The 24,334-nt window shown below is 46.8% G+C and overlaps 1 protein-coding gene across 3 annotated transcripts in view; it reads right to left on the reverse strand.

Annotated features, from left to right (window-relative positions):
• Positions 1–24,334, reverse strand: part of Plb1 (phospholipase B1) — a 132,677-nt gene that overhangs the window by 35,052 nt on the left and 73,291 nt on the right. For all 3 annotated transcript variants that reach the window (XM_076942263.1, XM_034514105.2, XM_076942264.1), the window contains 18 exons: positions 21,490–21,598; positions 18,818–18,869; positions 17,177–17,257; positions 15,416–15,481; positions 15,063–15,163; positions 12,724–12,805; positions 12,301–12,405; positions 12,101–12,196; positions 11,887–11,958; positions 10,848–10,886; positions 10,371–10,431; positions 8,842–8,900; positions 7,846–7,913; positions 3,540–3,583; positions 2,806–2,914; positions 1,169–1,220; positions 709–789; positions 122–187 (listed from right to left, as the gene is read on the reverse strand). In XM_076942263.1, the coding sequence (XP_076798378.1) occupies positions 122–187; positions 709–789; positions 1,169–1,220; positions 2,806–2,914; positions 3,540–3,583; positions 7,846–7,913; positions 8,842–8,900; positions 10,371–10,431; positions 10,848–10,886; positions 11,887–11,958; positions 12,101–12,196; positions 12,301–12,405; positions 12,724–12,805; positions 15,063–15,163; positions 15,416–15,481; positions 17,177–17,257; positions 18,818–18,869; positions 21,490–21,598 (1,343 nt within the window). The remainder of the gene's footprint in view (positions 1–121; positions 188–708; positions 790–1,168; positions 1,221–2,805; positions 2,915–3,539; positions 3,584–7,845; positions 7,914–8,841; positions 8,901–10,370; positions 10,432–10,847; positions 10,887–11,886; positions 11,959–12,100; positions 12,197–12,300; positions 12,406–12,723; positions 12,806–15,062; positions 15,164–15,415; positions 15,482–17,176; positions 17,258–18,817; positions 18,870–21,489; positions 21,599–24,334) is intronic.

Consider the following 24,334-nt stretch of genomic DNA (forward strand, 5'->3'; position numbering starts at 1 on the left):
GACTGCAGCCTCTGGACAGGTGCAGAGCCCATGCCCTTGGCTGGCTCCACCCTTCCCTCCTCTCCTAACTGCACCTCTATTAATCTGGAGCCACAATCAAGTTACAGAAGTTCTCACCCACCTCCTTATGCAGGATGTCCAAGGCATTGCGGAGATGGTCAAAAAAATTGGCTGCAGAGTAACGATTCTGGAAGAAAAATGAGAGCAGAGGAAGGAGCTGTTGGTTCCAGTGAGAAAGGCAGAAGGGGAATGGTGGGCTTCCCTTGTGGGTCCAGTCCCAAGGACTTGTTTCCCTCTACCACCTTCAATGAATCTATGAGCATGCTAGAATCTAAACCGAATGCCCAACCACTCACTGTTGTCAGGGACAGGCCAGCCAGAAAATTGGAACCATTAACCAGAGTGGAAGATGGAGACACTCTCCCAAATGCTTGGGTGTCTATATAGTTTCTTCTCTTTCAAGCATTGTAAGAAAGAGAAGCAGCACCTAGTTCTTCACTACTTGGGACATGCGTGTCGTCCCCCGACCTCACAAGGCAGACAGAATGGAGTGTGCATGCATGAATGTATGCATGAGTTATGTGTACAAGTACACAATGCAGCTGGGGTTGAATGTCCCCTTGGGTGAGTTGTAGGGATCTTTCTTAGAGAAGATCTCCAAAGCCTAATGGTCAAAGTCAGGGTCAGGCCCAGACCCTATCTCATTACCGAATCCGTGCAGAAGTCACACAAGTCACTGGCCCCAATCATCACCGTGATGACCTTCCAGTCTTGGTGGAAGTTCACTCTCTGCATGAGGGGGGAGGAAAGGGCTCATTGTTTCTGATAATCCATCACAGCTCTAGGAAATCCAGTCAGCCCCTTGTGACTTCCTGATCCACTTGAAATAATACAGTGAGAACCTCAAAGCTGATGACATTTCAGAGACATATTTATAGACCAGGATTTTAGCAACAGGAGGGACCTTCAAGGTCATTGTGACTGGCAGCCACTTTCTCCCCATTGATGCAATATCCTCTAGAGGGCCTCAGGCAGGGTCTTCCCTAGCTCTGCTTGAATGCCTCTAGCTACAGGGCGCTCACTGCTTTTCATAGCAGACCATAGCATTTGGGAAAACCTTAGTGGGAGAGACAACTGCTGTTTATCAGTATCCACCAAATGGACTCACATTGTCACTCTTCATCTTCTGAACCAGAGTCTGGACTTGGCTTGTAAGGTTCCTGAGGAGAGAAAGTCAGTACTTCCATTGAGAGAGTGTGTACATTTGTCCCCTTACCCTACGGGGTCTACGCACTTCGGGCTTCCATGACACCGCATGAGCTGCAGAGACCCCAAGGCTCACAGGCCACAGGGGCTACTCTCGGAGCGACTGGCTAGATCAAACCAGAGTGGTCTTTATGTGTAGCTGAACCACGATGGAGAGCAAGAGGCAGAACACCCGAGCCAGCCTCCTTGTCAGGAAGAGAATTGTCGCGAACGGAAAGGATGAAATACACATTTAGAAATACATCTCAACACATCCTAAATAAATATTCAGAAATACTGAGTGAATAGCCTTGTGAGCAGCAAGCTGGGATGTTGTCCTAGATCCATCAAAGCCACTGCTGGTCTCATTTAGTGTTCATGATCTTCTTAAGGTCCCTCACTAAGAAGACATTTGCCTTTGTTGTTCTGTTCTAAAGCAGGTTTTCAGTATATAACCTAGCCTGGCTCAGGTCCTCCACTGCTTGGATCACAGGCGAGCGCCACTTCAGCTGGCTCACTTGTCTGTCTTGAGTGGTTGGGACAGATCGTGCACTTGGATGTATGAAGGTTTAGAATGTTTCCTTTGCCTCCTAGCTGGCTGGAAGCTGACGGTTTGATACTCAGGCACGGTAACCATGAAAACACTCACATGGACACAATCCCTTCTTGTTTGTCACAATGGCTGTGACTCCTCCCGTGTGCCTGTATTATGTACTCATGTATGTGCATACATATATGTTCATTATGTGTTACATGTGTAACTTGTTTTGCAAGCCACTTTCAGAAAAGTGGAGAGTAAACGCATGACCCACACGTGCCTGGGTTTATAACTTGTGGCTCTCAGGATAAGCCTGACTGAAGGAAGCCATAGCACTGCAGTCCCCTCGGATAGGATAGTGGAACTGTGTATCACAAGCTCTTATAGAGCCCAGCAAACAGGTGTTGCCCACCAACAGGTATGGGGGCAAAAACTGTGTGGAGCAGGAACCCCAGACTTCTGGGGCCTCTAGGAAAAGAATTAATGCCCTCTTGAGAGACCATCCCAGGAGGCGAGACAGTTCTGCCTCAGCACTTGCTGGATATCTTCAGTATGTTTTTTGTTAGCTCTACTCTAGGGCTGGGGAGAAGATGAGATTTGCCCAGAGGCTCCCTCAGGTTGGAGATCTTGACTTTGATATAGTACGCCGTCCTTGATCATATAGGGCAATTGCTACCTGAGAGGCTCCAGGGAGACAGGGATTCTCTGGCACCATTATTTCAGACTGAGCTTCAAAATTTGCTGAGATGCTCAGTCAGTTCAATTCTTAGATGATGTGGTGTGTGAAAGCCTGGTGAGGAGCCAGGTAACAACTGTAGAGATGTGACCCCTCCCATGACCCCTCCGGTGTCCAAGGCCACTCTAAACTCCATGCTATAGCTTTGGTTGTAGACAGACAAGAAAGAGTACCCTTAAAACCATTGTTGCCGAGAGGCGAAGTGCCCCTTTGTAGGTCTCTACTGGTATCTGAGGAACTGACCACATGTCTCTCTTCCCCTCTACAGCTCCCCCAAATGTCATACTCAGCCTTCGCCCCGGGGACAGCCTGGTTAAGGAATGCGCTTGCAGAATTGACGTCACCGGTTCCTACTGAGTAGCCTGTGAGATTTCCATTAAATTCCCGTAGGATATCTGGAAGAGGAAAGGTAAACTCTAACACACATGTCTGACAGAAACTCTCTCCGTTGGAATGACATGATGACAACATTGGAAGTCTCCCTTATAGAACACGTTTCTCTGCCCAATTTATAGAGCAGTGAAGATCCCCGCCCCCCCCCCATCAGATGTGCCCCAGGATTTCTTGGGCCAAATTGAAAAACCTCAAGGCTTTCGGAATTTGGTGGCTTGTCCTAGGCCAGTGGCTCTCACACTTCCTAACACTGTGAGCCTTTAGTACAGTTCCTCATGTTGTGGTGACCCGCAACCATAAAATTATTTTCATTGCTCCTTTATAACTAAAATTTTCTGCTGTTATGAATTGAAATGTAAGTATCTGCTATTCAGGATGATCTTAGGTGATCCCTGTGAAAATGTCACTCAACCCCAAAGGAGTCTTGACCCATAGGTTGCTACCCTAGGTCACCTCACAAGAAAGAGCAGGAATTGAACTCAGGCCCGTAGGCTCCATGTCTGTTGCCCATCCCACCCCCCAGGCTGACAACCGGGGCCTCCTCTCCCACTTTAGGGCTTGTCCCCATGAATACACTATTTTTTTTTTTCTCAAACAGTGTCACTCAAGCCTATGGTATCTACTTACTGGGCAAAGTGGTCACATTCTTCAGGGTATTGTCTCCACCAGCACTGTGGGGAGGGAGCAAGGCAGGGAGGGAGAGAAAACAAGTTAGTATATGAACCTTAACAAAGAATAATCCCTACTGTTCTTAGATTTTCAGGATCCTGAGAACATTCTAGATTTACCAGTGGACTATTTCCTGCTTAGTCTAGGATTTGAAGCTAAAGGACTTTCCGTCACTCTCTTTGGAGGGGAGTACTTAGCTGAGGACACTAAATGCCCAGTATGGACTACATTGTAGGCCTTGGCTCTCTCTCCTGTCCCAAGCTTAGGAGTTAACTGTGGACATCTCCCTGAGACAGAGTAGAAAGTACCAGGAGGTTCATTTCTAAGGGTAATCCAAACCCAGCTTGAGCTGGAAACCCTGGGAGCACAGATAAGCGTCTTCTGCCTGGTGTCACGTAAATTCCAGTGGGAGGCTCGGGGGACAGAAGGAAGCTTGCTGCCGTCTAACGTCCTGTCTCATGTCATCTGGCCTGACCACAGGACATACAGCCTAAGAGGCAGTCATTTCCTCCTACATGCTTAAAGGAGATACTTAGTTCTGTCTTAAAAAAAAAATCTAGATGCTCAGATATTTGTTATTTACTGTTTGTTTTTTTTTCTGTGCCCCTTTGCTCAGCTCCAGGATATCATTTCAAGCCAGGGGAGCTTGAGAACACAGCCTTACTTAGCATCTAGCCCACTGGAAGAGACCCCTCAAAGATGCCACAAATCAAAGCTGCTCTTCAGTCAAGGAATGCTTGGAATGCAGGCCACTGTTCTGTACCTGGTGGTCAAGGGCTTGAGCTGGACACACAGCTTCGTAAGACAAAGGAGCTGGGGCGAGCTCTGCCCACCCCACCACTCTGTTCTGTCCCCTCCCCGCAGCCCATCAGATGCGTAGCCCGGGCTAGTGGCTGGGCTTCTTTCTTGTCAGTTGTCACCAAGTCTTTTCTAGCTCTACAGGCAGGTGTGGCTTCGGAATCCTCTCTTCTCCCAACCATAGTCACCAAATTGGAGCATTTTAGACTTGGGAGGAAATTATAAACCCATATACTGTCCCATCTGTTTCTTCTGCATGTTTCTCTCAATAAACAAGGTAACACACATAAATACATATATCTACCATGTTCCTCCTACTGGCATTTCTTAAAGGTACTTTGGTACTTAAAGAAAAAAGAAGGTGCCAGAACAAGACCTGCAGAGTTCCCAGTGCCATTTTAGAACAGTGTGTTCAAGAGGATAAAAGACACTTACACAAACAAACCCAGAGAAGTTCAAAAGTATGTATGTCACCATTTTGATTGGAACTACGCAAACAAGAGAGGAAACAGTCACGTCATCTGGGCTACATTATACTCTTCATCAAACATGGTATGTGACACATGAGCTCAGGGTTAGACCCTCATCTGTTGTTTCCCAGTGTGCAAACAGGTACAGATGTTTAGTGATGTGTGTTGGAAGAATGTCAGCACAAACATCTGTTGTCATCCAGAGTGCAGAAAGGTACAGGAGATGTTTAGTGATGTGTGTTGGAAGAGTCAGAACAAAAACAAGAAAATGCATTTTGCCTTGGGTAAGTCAGTTTTATTTTTGGTCCATGAAATAATCCCAAACAAACCAATGTATTTCTACCAGAGAAAAAGCCATACTCGGAAGCAGTGGTTATCAACCTGTGGGCCGTGACCCCTCTTAGGGGGTTGAATGACCCTTTCACAGGGGTGGCCCTAAGACCATCAGAAAACAGATATTTACATTATAATTCATAAGAGTAGCAGAAGTACAGTTATGAAGTAGCCATGAAAATAATTTTATGGTTGGGGGACACCACAGCATGAGGGACTGTATTAAATGATCACAGCATTGGGAAGGTTGAGAACCACTGCAAGAAAGCTCTCTGACTGACTCATTGGTAAGCTAGCTAACAGCAAGGAGATCCACTGGCACAGGGTCTCACAGACCAAGGGACCTTGGAGCCAGCCAAACCTCTACAGGTCCTGTTTACAACCACCCATACCCCAAGAACTCTGGGGTCCTTTCTTTGCTGTCTACATGAGGACCATTTTTTTTTCCATATTGTTTCCTTGGAGGAAAAGGCCCAAGGTACTTTCTTAATTTTTCTGGAATCATTTAATCACCTGGTATTTCCAGTTTAGTGAGCTCCAGAAAATTGTTTTTCTCTGGTCAGTCTACTTCATGGACATTTCCCAGGGTTTGTTAACAGATACTCCAAACAAAGAAAATTCAAGAATTAAGGAAACTTGAGAATCAAACATAAGACATAAAGAGAGGTTTCCATTGCAGCATCTCTCAGAGCCGTTTCTATGCTGGTCTGCACATGAGGAACATAGTAGGTTACCTCAAATACAAAGGAATTTCCCTCTTGGACAGCTAACATCCCATGGAAGAACTCGGAGAAACACCTGTTGGAGTACCTGTCTACCACTGTCACTTAGACTCTAACTGAACACTCTGTCTTCAACACAGGTGCACTTGGAGGAAGATGTTTGGGACATTTAAGACAAGTTCAGGGTTTTTACTTGAAATGGCAACAGTCATTGGCCATGGGTAATTGGGCTTATAACTAGAAAGTTCAAGCGTCTTATTCCTGGGAAAGATCAGACAGCAGCTGAACATTTATTTACAGGGCTGGGCAGGAAGTCTACCAGGAGGCTGACTTTGTATCTGCGTTGGGAGCCCCACTATCTCAGCTACCTGTGAGGCTGCAGCAGTCACTTTTGCCCCCAAGGGTGTTCCTCTGGAGCTGACATTTGTGTATGGTTTTCCTCCACGTGATGATGATCTCACTGCCTCCTTTAGTGGAGGTGGAGCAGCTGCTGCAACCCAGGCCACTTCTGAATTACAGTAAATTTTGTTTTCCCTCCCCCCTTCCTTTCCCTCATAGCTTCAGTAACATTCGGGGGAAGGCTGAGTAAAGGAGGTTCTGTTTTGTTCCAGGCAGCCCACTAGAGACCACTGACCTGGCTAAGACTTGTGGAAATGTGGGGGCTCTGCTAAAAAGCAGTTACCTCTCTCTGGGAGGAGAGATGGCCCTCATGCTGAGGGCACATTGGAACTTCCTAGTGGTGGCTACAAGCCATGCTGGCCCTGCCTCTCTCTTACCTTGGCAAGCAGGTCTCTCTGGGACTTTCCTTACCTCTGACCACCCTACCTCATTCCCTGTCTCTTTCTTAGAGAGTATCCTATTAGTGATGACGTGAACACACCCTGAAGAGGGAAGTGGTGCATGCTTGCCTGTGCGACCAACTGCCCATTAAGGCTCTGCCCTCTTGTGGCAGGCTTCGGTATAGCTTTCCCAGGTAAATTCTTAAATACTGGCTAAGTACTTTGAATCGTGCAGAACCAGGAACTTTATTAGGAAAGAAAGGAACACAACTAGCACTCAATTGTTCACCTGACACCCCAAGTCACCTGAACTCCTCTCTGGGGTACCCTTTCTCACCCTTTCCCTTGTCTGACGGCATGCTGGGTACCACTTTCTCCCAGAAGCCTTCCATCCTTGCTGATGGGGCCGGTTCCTCTCTTTTCTCCCATCCTGTGGCACTCAGGAAGTTCTCATTTCGAAAGAGCACGAACCAGGTGAGTGCTTAGCTAACAGACTTCTCTCCCTGAGATACCCAACTCAGTTCCTAACTCTGTGCTAGCACACAGGAGTTGCTCAGAGTCACCCATGGATGGCAACCTGCCGCCAGTATCTCCTTGGGAAGTGAGTTTGTGTACATATACATACAGGCAGAGGTGTGACTGCGAAACAACATGAATACATACATGCAGACAAACATAGTAGCAGCAACATATGAAAACAGACATGCAAACGGACAGGCAGGGACTCAGGGACTTGGTGTTTTTCCGGCGCACTTCATGTTGGATTTTCTGACCCAGGAGTATGGTAAGAACCTTGGTTTACTTTTTCTGCATAATTTAAAAAAATAAAAAGATTATTAACAGTGAAATATCTTCTCCATCCAGTCAATGTTCACAGTTTGCAGAAATATATAGCTGTCCCTCTGAAAGCCTCTCTAGACCTGGTCCTTGCTCTTTGGGATTTGTGCATTTATAGGAGTTAAACCCAGCCAGTGGATACTAGCAACCCAGCAGGTGGGAAGTAGACACAGGCAAGTCAGAAACTCAGGGTCAGCCTCCCTTACGGAGAGTTCAAGGTCAACCCAGATTCCCTGAGACCCTGGCAAAAAAACAAATCCACAAACCCAAAAAAGGTAACAAAACAAACAAGGCCCGGGAAGAAGAGGTAAAAGGTCAACATTACCTATAGGACAGTCCTCGATACTGTGTGGTGAGATCATCACCTTCTTGGGAGCTGATTCCATTGCCAGCCTTTGAGAACATCAAATGCCACGGGAAAATCAACAAGTCAGAGAGAAAGTGGGGGCTATGGCCCCAGTGCACTCAGGGCAGCAAGAATGGCACTAAGACTGGGAGTGAGGGGCCTGGTCTGTGACCCCCCCTTCCCAGCTTTGCCTTCCCTCGCTATGGCTGCCCAGTTACAGAACTGACGAATAAGCATGCCTTTCCACAGGAGAGGCTTGGGGCCCAACTGGGATTATGGTTGTAAAGACAAGGAGACTCTCAAATGCTGTACAAATGGGAGTGAAATTGACAATATTGCCAGCGCGAATACCACACAGGTCTTTATGGACATGGGCCAAAATATTAGGCTGCAGCCACTGTGGTGGAGAGATTTCCAATAAAATCCCTCATTTCTCTTTTTCTCTCCCTTAGAACCAACCTCCAGGAAAGCATTTATAAAGCCCTGGCTGTGGAGGTGGAGCCCTGGGATGGAACTGTTAAAAGTGAGGAGCAGAGCCTTATCCACCATGGAAGGAGAGCTACTGTGCTTTATTTGGGGGTGCTTTATCTGCGCTGATTTGGAGGAGACAGAGAAAGGTCTGGGCAGATCAAAATGGAGGGAGAATAGCAACCACATGGGTATTGTTAGGAGAATTTTGAGTCAAAATGACATAGTTTTGCATATGTCAAAAAGTGTTGTTGGGTGTTCAAAAATTCTGCCAACTGAAAATATTCAGTTCATTTCTGAAAATACTTTTTCCTGCACACCTACTTGACAAAGCAGTTGTAAAGAAAAAAACCTCACATTGTTGCCATTCTCTTGTACACATAGAGTTAAGGGAGGATTAGAGATGACAGAAGGTGGAAATATAGGCTTTGAAGTTAGGAGGGCAGACTTGGAACTGGCCCCACCATACCATGGCCCACTCTACCCCCAGGGCTCAAAAGTTCTTACAGTCAGAGAGTCTCCCAGAGCTGCCACAACTTGAATGTCTGCAGGTCTCAGGGCATGAACTGAAAGACAAGTATACATGCTTGAGATAGGAAGAGAGCCGAGGGTACAGTCTACTGCTTTTGCTTCATGCCAACACCAGAAACTAGACCGCATGTATGTTTAGACCATGCAGAGCTGGGAAGCCTAAACTGTGTTGGCAGAATTTTCATGCAAGTTTCCTATAAGAGACACAAGCAATTCTTAGGCATGTGTCAGGCTAGAAGATTGAGAAGTGGGTGCTAGAAATGTAAACACAAAGCAGGGCTGGAGAAGATAAGGCAGAATTCTACTTTAGCACTGGTGGTCAAATGAGGAGAAGTCGGCGGTGGCCTAAGTGCCCAACTAGACAGGCACTGTCTCACATACAGGCCACTTAGAGCTGGGCTTTAGATTTCTACATGAATCTAAGAAATAGTCATGGCAGGCCCTTCTCTAATCTCAAGTCCTTTTTTGAAGAGCCCAGAGAACTTTCTAGACCCTTCCACAGGCAGAGATTAAGGACACATTTCCATTGAGCCATCCATTTCATGGGACTCCCTGGTCTCATTCACCTCTAGACTTCACCACCTTGCAGGACTGGGCCAACCATGGACAAGCAAGCTCTCATGTTTTCTCTGTGCCCCTGCTTAAATCTTGAAAGTAGGAGGATGGGAAATGGCTCCTGGCACAGAATGCCTTGGGGGCTTTCCAGGCATGATTCTGCCAAAGTTGAACAAATAGCTCACCCAGAATAGGAATCAAGCACTGGTCAGAATTGTGTTGAGTGGTTATCATATGAAGCCTTAGCAGATGGTATATAAGCTTTTGTGGAGGGGTGTTAGGTCCTGGTGAGTCACAGGGGCTGTAGTAGTTTGAAAAAATGGCCCCTATAGGCCCACAGGGAGTGGCACTATTAGGAGGTATGGCCTTATGGAGGATGTGTTAATTTGTGTGTGTGTGCGTGCGTGCGTGCGTGCGTGCGTGCGTGCGTGCGTGCGTGCGTGTGTGTGTGTGTGTGTGTGTGTGTAGGGTGTGTCGATGGGGGCTTTGAGGTCTCCTAAGCTCAAGCCAGGCCTAGTGTGGCATTCTCTTTTTGTTGCATGCTGATCCAGATGTAGAACTCTCAGCTCCTTCTCCAGTGCCATGTCTGCCTGCCATGATGATAATGGACTAAACCTCTGTACTGTAAGCCAGTCCCAATGAAATGTTTTCTTGAGAGTTGCTGTGGTCATGGTGTCTCTTCACAGCAAAAGAAGTCTTCCTCCTCCTCCTCCTCTTCTTCCTCCTCTTCTTCCTCCTCTTCCTCTTCTTCCTCCTCCTCCTCCTTCTTCTTCTTTTGGCTTTTTGAGACAGGGTTTCTCTATATAGCCCTGGCTGTCCTGGAACTTACTCTGTAGACCAGGCTGTCCGCAAACTCAGAAATCCACTTGCCTCTGCCTCCCAAGTGCTGGGATTAAAGGCATGTGCCACCACTGCCCGGCTAAAAAATCTTAATTAAGACAGGGGCTTACCTGAGGTTGGTGGTGAGGCAGAAGGGTCTTTCTCACTGCAAAACATCCAGGATCCATAACCCTAAATACAAAGGGCCAATCCTAGAATCTTAGGATTAAGCAGGTGGGAATCGGGCAGCAGAAAAGTTGGATGGGCATGAGGCTTACTCAGCAGAGCCCTGTGTCCTTTTCCTGGGGAGGGGTCTCCAGGGATACTGAGTAACAACCAAGCTGAGATGTTATAATTCTGACCTCTCTTTCATCCAAGGCAAGACTCAGGGTCATAACAAATGACCCACCCCACCCTCTGCCTTCTCCTTCAGCTGTGTAAGGCTAGGTTGATTCTGCTCTCCCCCATGGAAGGTGTGGGTGGAGAGATGGTTTTAGAAAAGGGAATGAACCCTCTGCTTTCTTTTGGGAATTCTTACCCATCTTCCCATCAGCAGAAGCTGCCCACCCCATTGCCCCAGGAACCAAAGGGAAGCCACAGATAGATACCAAGTTGCTGTTCTTGGTGGTGCTCAGAAATGGCCAGGCCTGTGGGAAGAGGCGAGTAAGCAATGGAAGAAATCACACCAGCCTGGACATGCTCTTCCCTAGCCTCCTCAGGGCCACAGTCAGAGCTTAGACCCTTCCAGAAAGGCTGACCACCCAGGATGCATCAGGGTCTTCTCTGCAACCTGAACCAAGTCCCAGAACTCAGACTTAACCCTTAAGTAGCTACTAGGAATGGGTGCATATTCTTTCTTGCACTCAAACAATTGGTTAAGGATGTTGGGCCTTGTTTCTCCACCCTGCCTAACAGCACCCGTGCCCGCCCCCACCCCCCAGATGCCTGCCATCTGACACCTACTTTGCCCTATAGCAGCCTGAGTTCCTTTGTGCTTAAGCAAGCAGACCCCCGTCAGCCCCCAACTTCTTTTCCACATAAGCCCTGGTCCAGTAGTTCCCAGTGAGAATCCTGGGACCCTGAGAAATTCACAGGTTTTTGAGGCTGCAGCTACAAAACTCTAAGAATCTGACACTTTGTGAGTGGCACTGGGGTCCTACTCTGCTGATGGTGAAGACCTGCTTTCCTAGCTCTGGCTTCCATCTTAACATCCTGCCTGCGTCCGCTTTCCACCCAAGCATTCACCGCTCTGATGCTTGGTCTCTTGCTCTTCCCAGCTGGTCATGAGCCAGCGGCTACATGGAAACAGGTTATCCCTCTGTCTTGTTTGCCCTAGAAAACCTCCTATCCTTTTCATAAGAGCCACCGTATCACTCCTGCCTGCCCCAAAGAGGGGTAACCTGTCCAGACTTGTATTGACGTCCTTGCCATTCAGAGCTGAGGAAAACACTAGAGGGTTCAAGTCACTATCTTGAGAATGGGGTCTACCATTCTCTCTGTTTAACCAAAGGGGGTGATTTGGATTGTCAACCTGGAATATGAATGGGGTGGAATGGGTGGGCAGAGAGGAGCTGAGGTGAAGGCATGGGCTGACTGGGTAGAGAAGATGCTATACTCAGAGGGTGTTGTCAGGAGAGCCCACGCTACCTGGTTTGGACACTTGATAGGGGCCTTGATTTCAAAATTCTGATATCTTGTCTTGTGACCCACAGGTTCCAGCTAAACAAAAAAAGCAAGGAGACGGAATGAGTAATGGGTAGACCAGGTGGACTGGTCAAGATGCTGGGGGTGAGGGTATGGGGAGGAAGGGGGATGCAGGCAGCTGGGCCAGAAGGGGGGATTCTTACCCTATGGCTCTTACCATGTTCTTCCAGAGGGCAATGGCTGAGCGGGCATGAAGCTTGACATTAAAGTGGAAACAGTCAGGGGCAAAGAAAGAGCTGTCGGGTATGCCTTCCTAGTCATCGGGCAGAAAGGGAGGAGCAGGTACAGGTGTCAGAAAGCTCAGGTGCTCACCCTCTGGGGGCTCCCCTCATCCTCAATGAGGTAAAATTTTTTTACCGGGGTCCGTGGCATGGTCACATTTTCAAAGAGGGGCTGGACAACCACGGTGAAATCGTCCCTGGTGTCATATTGCCCACTCTCAATCAGTTTTTCAGTTTCTTTCTGTAGGAGGAGACAGAGACAGGTCGGAATGTTTGGGGAAACAGTGAAACCAGTCTCAAGTCTTACTACTTTAAGGGAGGAGGGGGGCACAGGGGAAGACGGGGTGGGCTCAGTGAAGTGTGTTCGGTGATCTCATACTGAAGCTTCATTCAAAGAAGCTGCTCTCTGGCCCCTGTCATCCTTGAATGTGTGTCTATTGGCACAGTCCTCAGTAGTCACCACTCAGCCAAGGACAAGATGCTTAGTATCAGCTGACTCTATCTGGGGTGCATAGACCTCTGAGAGTCCTGCACCGTGGCAAAACATCTCCAGGCTTACCTGATACTGCCTGTTCCTTTCAACAAGGCTGGCAAGTTCTGCTGAGTTTTCTTCAAGGTTCAGGACACAAGGACACAGTCGCCTGCCAACAAAACCAAAGAGCCCCCAGCCTGAGGTCATTGTTCCAAATGAGTAATACAAAAAGCTCTAGCCTGAGACTCTGTGTATTTCTTGTAAGCTGAAGGGTATCAGGAATCTGAGTCTGGATCAAAGGATGCCACAGAAAAACGTCCATGGCCTAAATTTGCTCTTGGAAATCTACAGACATCCTCCTGATGTCTGTAGGAGTGATTTTATGGAGCTGACTCACCCAAAGGTTGTGTGAAGATGTGCAGAGAGACACACCCTCCTCCCAACCAGTAATAACAACAACATCAGTAATTGCTAGTACACATTACATGTTAACAGTGCCAAGCACCATGTATTTATTATGTTTAAATCTCTTAGTCATTCCAGAAGTTTTTATTGTCCCCATTTTATAGGTGAGCAATCTGAAGATGGGACACTCTGTCAAACTAGTAATGTTGGCGGCTAAGGAAGCGGATCATGAGTTTGAAGACAGGCTGGGCAGCTGAACAAGATACTATCTCAACAGAAAAAATAAAGAGTTTTAAGGACTGCCTGTCTAGCAAGCACAAAACCTTGGGTTCTATCTCCAATACAGGCAGGGTGTGATGGTCCCTGCCTGTAATTCTAGGACTCTGGTGGGTAGAGGCAGGAGGACCAGAAGTGTAGGTGTAGGTTATTCTTAGCTCTAGGACAAGTTTGAAGTCAGCCTGGGATACACAAGACCCTCCATCTAAAAAAAAGACAAAAGCAAAAAGAGCCAGGCATATAGTTCAGCGACAGCAGACTTTGCTTGTACCAAGGACGTCAGGGAGAGGAGATGACCAAGTCTCAGTGGTTAGGTAATGTCCATAAGGTCACACAGCCATATTGACATTGGTGGGACCTGGGACTTGAACTCTCAGTCACTGAACTGAACGGCTCTGTCAGCCTGCAATGCCACTCTGGTTTGTCTGGATCTGGCAAATCTGGATCTCCATCCCTGGGGGATAATAGCCCAGGTGGCTCTGTGTAGATGTGGTAGCACAGAGGAAGCTTGACCTCTGAGACAGAGAGACAGAGAGGCAGAGAGGCAGAGAGGCCAGTCTCAAGACAAGGAAGCTTTTCATATTAACACCGACACTCTCATCTTCAAATGCACGTGGCAAGAGATTTCTCCACACTGGTTTTGGTGGTCTTCAATCTCTGCAGTGACCAGTAGTGGGAGGTTTTGGGGGGGGGGAATCTATTCTGAAGTGGAACGAATATACTGAACCCCCCCATGTGTCCCAGTGACTGAAGAAAGTGGGATCCAGTAGATGAGTCAGCGTTGAAAATAGCATGCCTGCCACCAGCCCTGGCAGGCCGCCTGTGTCTGCTCACAGTATCCTGAGCCTTCTCTAGGGAACCTGTGCGGTCTGCCCTACTCCCCTACAGAAGATTTGGCATAGTTCTCCAGGGATCAGCCAGTATGCCTCCTTAATTTCCAAGAACAAGGCTGGCCCTTGTGAATTATTCATTCAGTTCATCAGCCCCTGAGCCCCTATGCTGTGTTGGCAGTGACTCAGTGCTCACAGACTGTGGAAAACAATCACCACACTGAGGTGACTAATGACCACGTGCTATGCCCAGAAACACGGTGAGGGTTAGAGCGCAGGGGAGGGAGGTTTTCACAGCCACCATGACCAGTTAGAATAGCATCCTCCTTCCTAAAGTCATAGACTTATCTGGTGCTAAAGAGGAATGCCATCTTTGGTTGGTTCTGGAGGCCGAGAGTTGATGCCAGCCTCCTGGGAGCACCCCTTTGAGGACCAGAATGCTCTGTTCTCTGAGAGAAGATTCATCCCTGGATCTTGCCAATTCTGATCTCACTTCTTTCTCTTTTACAGAGGAATAGTAGCCCTGTGTTTCTGTTTGTCCCACCTGGAGCACACACATGCCAGTCAGAAACACTGTCTGGCCTGGGGACCAGCCTCTGGGAGGTGGTCACTATGCTCTGGATGCTGTGGGCTGAGTGATCTTACTGCTAATACCCTCTCTCTTCCTTGATGAAAGGGTCATGTGGCTGACTTGGCAGCAGACAGAGATTCCTTATGTGCTCTCTCAGAGAGACTGCCGAGGTCTATACTGATGTTTACAGAAGATAACCTGAGATGTCTGTCCCCCAGGGAGACCTTTTCAGGTTAAAGTACAGGGTAGTTCTAACCAGCTTTATATTCTACCCTGGGGGTTCTTAAAAGAATCTGCCAAGGTCCACAGTCCTTTCAGGAACATGGGTGAAGTTGCCACCAGACCTGAGGATCATCCGTGGGCAGCTGACTGAAGGTTCATTGAACAGTTCTCTCAGGGGGGTGATCTCAAGCACCTTCACCAAGTTTACAAAGGCCCGGGGAACCTGCAGAAACAGAATCAGTCAGCAAGATGATGTGGTGAGATGGTAGCGGCTTCTCACTTCTCACGTGGGGGCTGGAGCTCAGAACTTGTGACTTCCTCCTGGCCCCACCTACTTCCTTTCTCTCTCATTTCTGCTGTTCGAGGATACATGCAGGCTTCTGTTGAGTAGTTCTCAGAACTGCTGTGAGGCCTCTGAGGTCACAGACAACAGCTCTGATGGAGCAACTCAGAGGCCTGTGTGGTCTAACCATACCTCTGCATGGAGGATGTCTAGGGCCCTCTTGATGTTGTCTACGAAGTTTTGGGGAGAAGAGCGAGCCTGCAGGCAGAGGAAGAATCTCATGAGACCCTCGTCACCCCATCTCCTTCCTATTAGCAGGATTGGCTGGCTTCTTCTGTGGGTGATAGGAAACCCACCCTCAGGTCTTCATGCTTGACTAGGCCTTCATCCCCAGCCCCATTTTCAGAGCATTGAAAAAAGAAATCAATGGAACCCCTTCTCTAGGTGAAGCATATCCAAGAACCCCGCCTTATAACAGGTTAAAGCTGTGTCCCCCAGGAAGCTGGGAGGGGGGCCAAGGTTCCAAAACTTCACCTGTTCCCAGAAGCCTGTCAGAGATCTTTAAATCTCAGCTTTAAGGTTCCTAGCCCTAGATGACTCTGATATCAAGAAAGTGTATCGTAAGGGTTTGGGGACAGGTCATCCTCTGGACATGAGCTCACATTCTTCTGCCTTACTCTGTTAGTCCCTCACTCCCTGTGGTAGTTTGAATATTCTTGGTCCACGGAAAGGCACTATTAGGAGTGGCACTATTGGCCTTGTTGGAGTAGGTGTGTCACTATGGTCCTGGGCTTTAAGACCCTTAATCCTAGCTGCCCTGAAGCCACTCTTCTCCTAGCTGCCTTAGGTACAAGAGGTAGAACCCTCAGCTCCTTCTGACCATGCCTGCCTGCATGCTGCCATGCTAGATGATAATGGACTGAACCTCTGAACCTGTAAGCCAGCCCCAATTAAATGTTCTTGTAAGAGTTACTTTGGGGGCTGGAGAGATGGCTCAGTGGTTAAGAGCACTGACTGCTCTTCCAGAGGTCCTGAATTCAACTTCAGCAACTACATGGTGGCTCACAACCATCTGTAATGGGGTCTGATGCCCTCTTCTGGTGTGTCTGAAGAGAGCAATGGTGTACTCATATATGTAAAATAAATAAATAAATCTTTAAAAAAAAAAGAGTTGCCTTGGTCATGGTGTCTGCTCACAGCAGTAAAACCCTAACCAAGACACTCCCTGCCCAATGTATGTCCAGCTGGAGGTCTCCTGCATTATTTGCTGAGAATCCTCTTGCTCTCCACATGCCATGGCTACTTTGATTGCAGAGTTACTTATGTATTGTCAGAACCCAATAGTGATGTCTCTCCTGTGCTATGAAGAGTTGCTTGTTTCTGGTCCCTGGCTAAGGGAAACCCCAAGGACAGAGCTTGTGTCTTGTTTGCCACTGCTCACCTCTGGGCACAGCATGTGTCACAGGTTCTGAGTGTGAGACTCACAGGTGGTTTGGTGTAAGAGATCTCCTTCAGAGGGACTTGGGAATCCAGGAAGAATACACGTGGCAGCCATAGTGGAGCTCCATTGTGGGTTTCCCATCAGCCCCAAGGGGTGCAGACCTGACTAATAAGTTTCTGGGAAATCACTTTCTCTAGAGACAGCACAAAGGTGCAATTGGCAAGGCCAGTAAGTACTGCAGAAAAGAGCCAACCTGCGACTAGCTACGAAAACAAGCAAGCCTTTCCCAGATAAGACAAGGTTATCTAGTTTTCTAGAATGATGCAATCAGGCTCCCTCAGAGGGGAACTTCATCAGGACCAATCTTTCAGATGAATGTCCTCTGGGTCTTAAGGTTAATGAATCCCCAGTTGGATCCATGCCAAGCCATGTTCATCCTGAACAGCATAGCTAGGTCAAGACCCAGTGGCCAGCTATAGAATTTTTCTTGAGGGTCAGGGTCGAAGACTTACCGTGTCATTGCAGGAGCCACAGAGGTCATTGCCCCCTATAAACACAGTGATTATCTTCCAGTCTTCCTGAAAGTTTATTGTCTGAAATAGATAGAAAACAAATAGGGCTAGGTAGGAAAGTCTTGCAGAGGCAGCTCCCCATGTCATAGAGTTCAAACGGGTTTGTGGCACAGTAGGACACAGGTCTGTTTCCATCACCCTGGTAGGAGGAGCTCTTTTGAGTTTTGTGTGAGAGATAGAGAATTAGATTCTGGTCCTGGGAAGGGAAGGTTGTTCTAGAATCTTCTAGAAATCCAGAGTTTTAAATTGCTTTACAGAAGAAGGACCATCTTCCATTAAGAAGGGACTTTTCTAACCCAGTAGTTAATGGTGCCTGTGAAAAAGTCCCAGCTGGTTCTGGGCATTGTAGTGCACATGATCCCTGGCATTAGCAATGAAGAGGTAGGTAATTCTCTGAGTTCAAAGCTGGCCTGCTCTACAGAGAGAGAGAGAGTTCCAGGACATCCAAAGCCACACAGAGAAACTCTGTCTCAAAAAAAAAAAAAAAAAAAAAAAAAAAAAAAAAAAAAAAAAAAAAAAAAAAAAAAAAAAAAAAAAAAAACAAGGAAGAAAGAAATGAAGCAAGAAAGGAAGGGAAGAAGGAAGAAAGAAAGAAAAGAAGGAAGAAAGAAAAGAAGAAAGGAAGGAAGACATGAAGGAAGAAAAAAGGAAGGAAGGAAGGAAGGAAGGAAGGAAGGAAGGAAGGAAGGAAGAAAAGAAGGAAGAGGAAGGAAGGAAGGAAGGAAGGAAGGAAGGAAGGAAGGAAGGAAGAGGAAGGAAGGAAGGTTGATTCCAGCTGGACTGACAGGTTAGAGCAACACAGAGGTTCCAGGAGTTTGGCCACCTCTAGAATCTCTTCAAGAGAGATCTAGAGAAGTGTTTGAAGGATTGTGTGGAAGAACGTGGGCATACGCATTCCACACACCATGGTCCAGGGTGGCCATGGTGCTCACAGTCTCTTACATTGTCTCTGGCCTCTGCTTCCAAATGACTGTGAGAAATGTACAAGGGGCGGGGATCAGGAAAGCCTGACACTAGACATAGACATATTCTGAAATAATGGATTTTGGGGGGGGTGGTGGTACATAGCATCATAAAGATAACCAGGCTGGATACCACCTCCCCAACCAGGTATACACTGAGCCTGCACTTTGATCTGTGAGAGGATCTCACACTCATATTTTTAGATCCCAACTCAAATACCTCTGTTTCCTTTCTGAATCCCTCAGTCAGGTGAGGGGACCTGTGCCCATGGTGCCCGCCTCTATCCTGTGCAAATTCTTTACAAAATATGAGTCAATTGCTTCATAATCTTGCTTCTTCTTGTTTGTCCCCTCTTATAAAGCTCCTGGAGGAGAGGCCTGTGTTATATCGTCCTTCTATGTCTACAGCCCCAGGCTTGCCTGGCCACACATGTTTACTCTGTACAGCTGAGTGGTACAGAGAATGGGGACTCTGCCTGCAAAGGAACAGAGGTGCAGAGGCTCAGATTCCGCTAGAAACCTGGTCTGACTCCTTTGTCCCTCTCACCCAGCTGCTGACTTCTCTGAGTCTATGTGTTTCTCCTGCTGTTCTAGGAGTCATTGATGCTCCCAGACTCACCTTGTCTGCTTTCATTAGGTTCACCAGCTTTTGGGCCTGGGCAGCTAAGCCACTGTGGGAACACACAGAAAGGAGATGAGTGAGCATCAAAGTCTAGAATGTGAGTGTAGCAGAGAGAGAAGCAATTGGCAATTGACTTAGGAAAGGAAGGTTGGGGCATCACTGAGTCCCACCTCACACAGCTCCATCCCCGCCCAGGCTTCACTGGAGATGACAGACTGCCCGAGAGGGGCACAGGCCTGCACGTTTGAGGGGTTGACTTTCAGTGAATCTATTTTCATGTTGGTATAGTTAATGATAAACTTTTGGTTTCTCTTCCAAGCCAGGCTTGTTCAACACAAATAGGTAGCTACGTATTTATTTTGCGTCATGTGCCACTCAACTCATGCCCATGTGATCAGATGTCATGGCCTACCTAGCCCCCCTCACCAAAGGTGACGTTAGTTTAAAGTGACTACAGAGCTGGGGATGAGTTTGTTGGTAGAGTGCTTGCTTAGTGTAAACAAGGCCCTAGACTCAGCGTCTACACTGTGAAGCAAAGACAGTAAACACATAGATCAGCCTGTTCATGGAAAGTCATTGTGAGTACAAATGAGATCCAAGCAGCCCCTTGAATAAGAGCTACTTCTCTGCTAGCTAACAAGGTTTGAATGCCAGGTCTACCCACGACCACCTTGGAGAGACCTTTACCTTACAAACCCAGGACTTTCCTTCGCAAAATAAAGCAGTAGCTATGCCTTCTTCATGGAGTTGAGAGAGTCAGATGAGGGTCATTGGTGCCTACCACAAGGCAAGCATCCTTGGAACAATTTCTACTGTCACTGTCACCATCCACAAAGTTCCCTGGCACCATGCCCAACACGGCTATCTACTAGCCCAGTTGCTCTGATTCAGCTAGAGCGCTGGGTATCAGAATACCTGGGAGGGTGACCGTGAATCAGTCACTTAACCTGCTCCGCACCTGTGGACCAGAGGTTGCCAGGGCAACCCCTCTTTCTAAGAACCAGGGCTTGGAATGGGTGCTCCATGGCTCAGGGGCTTAGATTTTAGTCACTGATAAAACAGTCAATCGGCTCTCTACATTGTCCATCTGACAGAGCTACTGTGTAGGACACAAGGATGACAATCATGAAGGTATTCTGCAACTCAGGCACTGCTGGGTGTATATAGGGATAAGATCAAGCCTAGAATAAAGCCTGCAAGACCAAGGCTAGACCGTGTTGAGGGCATATAGCTACTTTGTGTTATAGTTTCAAGTGAGCTATGGGAACAACTGGCCCGCCCCTGCTTTTCTCTGCCACCTGGATGCTTTCCCTAGAGCCTAGGGACAAGTACAGTCCCAGATTGAAGGCCATGAGCCATGCTTACTGTGGCTATCATAGGTCCTTGCCTCTGGGGGTCCGTTCTCACATATGTGTCTCCCCGATCTAACCGTGCTTAGACACGCCTTACTTCTGCTGCTACCAGCTGGTACCTACCTGGTACAGAGACATCCTGTTAATGTTAAAGCAACCTTTAGCTTTAAAATGGCAAATCTCTTTCACCCCTATCCCCACCAAAGGGAGAAGCAGCCTTCAAATCCATTCTAAAACCTATTGGGTTTGGTATGATCTGTCTTTCCTATGGGGCATAGAAGCGAAAGCTACTTAAAGGTAGCTGATAGCTCCAGGACAGCCTTGAAAGCTGGGAAAACATCAGGGAATCTAGAAACCAAACTGTAAGAACCTTAAGACCCATGAGGAGAAGTGTGGCCTGTGCTGAATCTGAAAGAAAATTGGTAAAACAGAAAGGGGTCTCTTTCTTTCTTTCTTTCTTTCTTTCTTTTTTAACATGTTCCCTTTAACTGGATGTGGTGTTGTATGTTCATTGGCTAGAAAACAAGGCTCCAAGGAACACTTGAGGCTTTGAATACTATGCAAGCAGAACAGGGCAGGTGGGATGGGGTGGGGATGGCAGGACCAGGAGGGTTGACCTGCTAGTTTTAGGGACCACCAGGTCAGCACCATGGAGCATGGTCTCTGAGCTGCTAGGAATTTCCTCAGGAGAACCCTGCAGCCCTGGTGAATTAGTGCTGGCTTCACCGTCAGGAGCTTTCACATCTAAGATGGCATCAACGCCACAGTTTCCACCAGAGAGGCTTGCAAGAGCCTTACCTCTTGGCTTCAGAGGTTTGCAGAGGCCACGGAAGAAATGCGTCTGACACAGAGGGCCTCTTCTCCCCTGTCAGTGTTCTTCCTATGACACAGGAAGCATATGGACTGCAGAGGCCCAAATGCCCCTCTGATGAAGGCAGGGTGTGTAAGACTCAAAACCAGCAACAGCAAGCTAACAACCGGGACTCACCAGGAGGCCACTTACAGCCATACTTTGTAAGGGAATAAGGTCGACAGAGAACACTGAGTTATCTGCTTCAAGTGTGTGCATGGCATCAGAGGAATTTGACAAGCTGCTAGGGTAGGGTTGAGTGTACACTGGCCAGGTCTGTGTGTCTGACAGCAAAGGATGCTCTCAGGAGAGCCCACTCCAGCTTCTTACCCCCAACTCCATACCCAGAGCAAGCCTCTCACAGCTTACACTAAAATCCCAGGCTACAGCCAGCTTTCTCAAGCACTTTCACTTCTCTCCCCCCACCCCAAACGTACATTCCCTCCCTCCAGGACACCGAGGCTCACTCAGATTTGGCTCCTGCTACGGCCTGGTTGAAGGATGCTCCGGGAGTGTTTTCATTCCCAGTGCCAACAGAGAAGCCCTTCAAGGAGGGGTTGAATTCCCGGAGGATGTCTGGAAATACAAGGGACATGTTTACCAATGGACCCAAAGCAATCTTCCCAAACCCTTTCTTTTGTTCTTTTGCCATAGGGACACCTATATAGCCCAGGCTATCCCCAACTGGTGATCTTCCTGCCTAAGCTTTGAGAGTGCTGGGATTACACAGCCAACTGTCAAGGTCCTTTGAACACTGAGTGTGGAGGACAGAACACAGACCCAAAGCCACAGCCCAGCACAGAAATGAGACTCCACACCAGTGGCTTTTGACCTTCCTAATGCTGCAACCCTTTAATGCAGTTCATGTTCTTTTGTTGCTACTTAGTAACTGAGATTTTGCTACTGTTATGAATTGTAATGTGAATTTACAACATACAGGATGGTCTTTGGTGGTCACTGTGAATGGGTCGTTAAACCCTTAAAGGAGTCAGGACCCATAGGTTGAAAATATGCATAGCACATAAGAATTCACTACATTCAGGTCCTTGTTTCTTTTGGGATTTTACTGCTGAAGTCTTCTCCTGCATCTACTGAGATGATGATCATGTGATTTCTGTCCATACTAATTTGTTATGGCAATGCATCCTTACATCTCTGGAAAAAAGAAACTAACTTGCGTATGGTCACAATGTGTTCTTGAATTTAATTTACAAGTATTTTATTGAGAATTTGCCATCTATAATCACAAAGAAAATTGATCTTTTTTTTTTTTTCCTGCTATTTCTGTGTTCAGCAGTGTTGGCATGAGGTTGATTCTTGCTCCGTGGAATCAGTCAGGTGATGTTCTTGCCCTCTCCATGTTATGGGATAGTTTGGGGACAGCTGTTAGCTCTTCTCTAAAGGCTTGGTGGAATTCATTAGTGAATCTGTCCATTTCTGAGCTTTTCTTCATCAAAGTTAGTTTCTTCATTTTGTTCTTAAAATGTTATTTTTTAATCAAAATTTAAAGATGGTTTTGCTGATAGAGCAGTTTTGATTGGCAGTTATTTACCTTCAGGGCTTGAAATACATTATTTTATGCTCTCCTGACTTTTACGACTGTTAATGAGAGCTGCTGTTATTCTGATGTAGCTGCTTTTGTGAGTTAGCCATTCCCTACTTATTAATATTGTTTGATTTTAACTTCTGATACACTGACTATAACACATTGTGGAGAGGTTCTTTAGGGTCGGCTCTATTTTGGGTGTCAAACACATGACTTTTGTGTTTGAATTTTTTCTCTCGATTTGAGAAATCTTGTGCTATAAACTTAACTGGATAATTCTGTATTCCTTTAGAATTTATCTCATCTCCTTCTATCTTATCCATTCTTGGGTTTGGCCTCTTGATCATATGCCAGAATTCTTAGACATTGTGGTCAAATTCACTTATTTTTTTAATCGAAATTTGATCAGAGAGTTCATCAGCCTTGCCCTCTATCCCCAGTGCTCTCTCGATTTGGTTATAGCTATTGGCAATGCTTTCATTGGGTTATTTGGTTCACTGAGTGTTTTAATATCTAACATTTCTGTTCTAACCCCTAATCTCAATTTCCTTGCTGATTTTTTTCCATGTTGCAGACTTTTTCATCCACACTTGTTGATGATCAATTCATGTGTCTGTCTTTGGGGTGGCATGCCTTGCCCTGGAGATGTGATTAGGGCAGAGGTCTGTCTCCCACATGCCCTGTGCTAGAGCATCTGCTGTGTTAAATAAAACAAGGCACTGGGGACAAGTTCTGTCCTGACCTTGCACTGACACAGCACATTTTATCTGTTTACATAGCTGCTGTGCCCTAAATCCTGCAGCTCGACCATCAGGTTGTCTTCCCTCCTTTAGGAAAGAAAGCTAAGTACACATCTAAGCTAAGTATATCAGGGGAGTCCACCTGAGCGGGTGACACTGTCACCGTCATTTGTAAAGCACTTTGGTGGATGATCTTAAACACTACGATGTCCAGTCATCTTGTTGGGCCATCTCAAAGCCATGGGAACAGCCTAAGTCATCTCCTGGAACAGGGAACAAGGAGTACCTGTGACACAGAACTGTACCTATTTAAATACAACACAGTTTTCTAGGAAGTAAAATAGATAACAGACCTGAAATCTGATCAGGTGTGCCAGTGTGGACATTACGTATCTCTTGCTGGCTTAAAACTCAAATTGTTTCTTAGGCCAAGATATGTATGAAAGGGATAGATATTAGAAAAAGTAGTCAAAATAAAAGCAATCAAGCCCCTCCCAAGTAAAATCCTTAAGGGTTTCTAAGAAGCAAAGAATATACTGTAAATATTGTCTAACACCTTATTAAAAGAAAGTGTACTTTAGGAATAAACGTGGGGCTCGCCAGTACTAAAGGGAATCAAATAACACAATGGAAAGCATTGGCATTAGCTATAACAAAAAAGATCAAAGGCAGACCCCTCAGAAAAATGTAGCCAGGCTTTAACAAAACCCATCCAAGTGGATGTTGGCAAAGCAATTAAGGAAAATATTGAGTCCAAAGTATGGCAGTGTTTGCACAGACCGAGCAAGGTAGCTTCATCTCTCACTGCTGCAATAGCGCGGGTTTACACAGCAAGGTCTTGTGAGCAGAGATGCTGAACACCCCTCCCCGCCCCAACACAACCCTACCTCTCAATCTAGGTGAGTGATGTGTCCAGAATACCTTCCTTACTGGATTACTTTTAAATGATCTGTCCTAAGATTTGCTTTAAGCTCTCTTTTCTCATTCAATTCATTTATTGGATAAAGATGATTTCCCGTTGGAAAA

This window comes from Arvicanthis niloticus, chromosome 11, assembly GCF_011762505.2.
Source record: "Arvicanthis niloticus isolate mArvNil1 chromosome 11, mArvNil1.pat.X, whole genome shotgun sequence".
Taxonomy (NCBI): Eukaryota; Metazoa; Chordata; class Mammalia; order Rodentia; family Muridae; genus Arvicanthis; species Arvicanthis niloticus.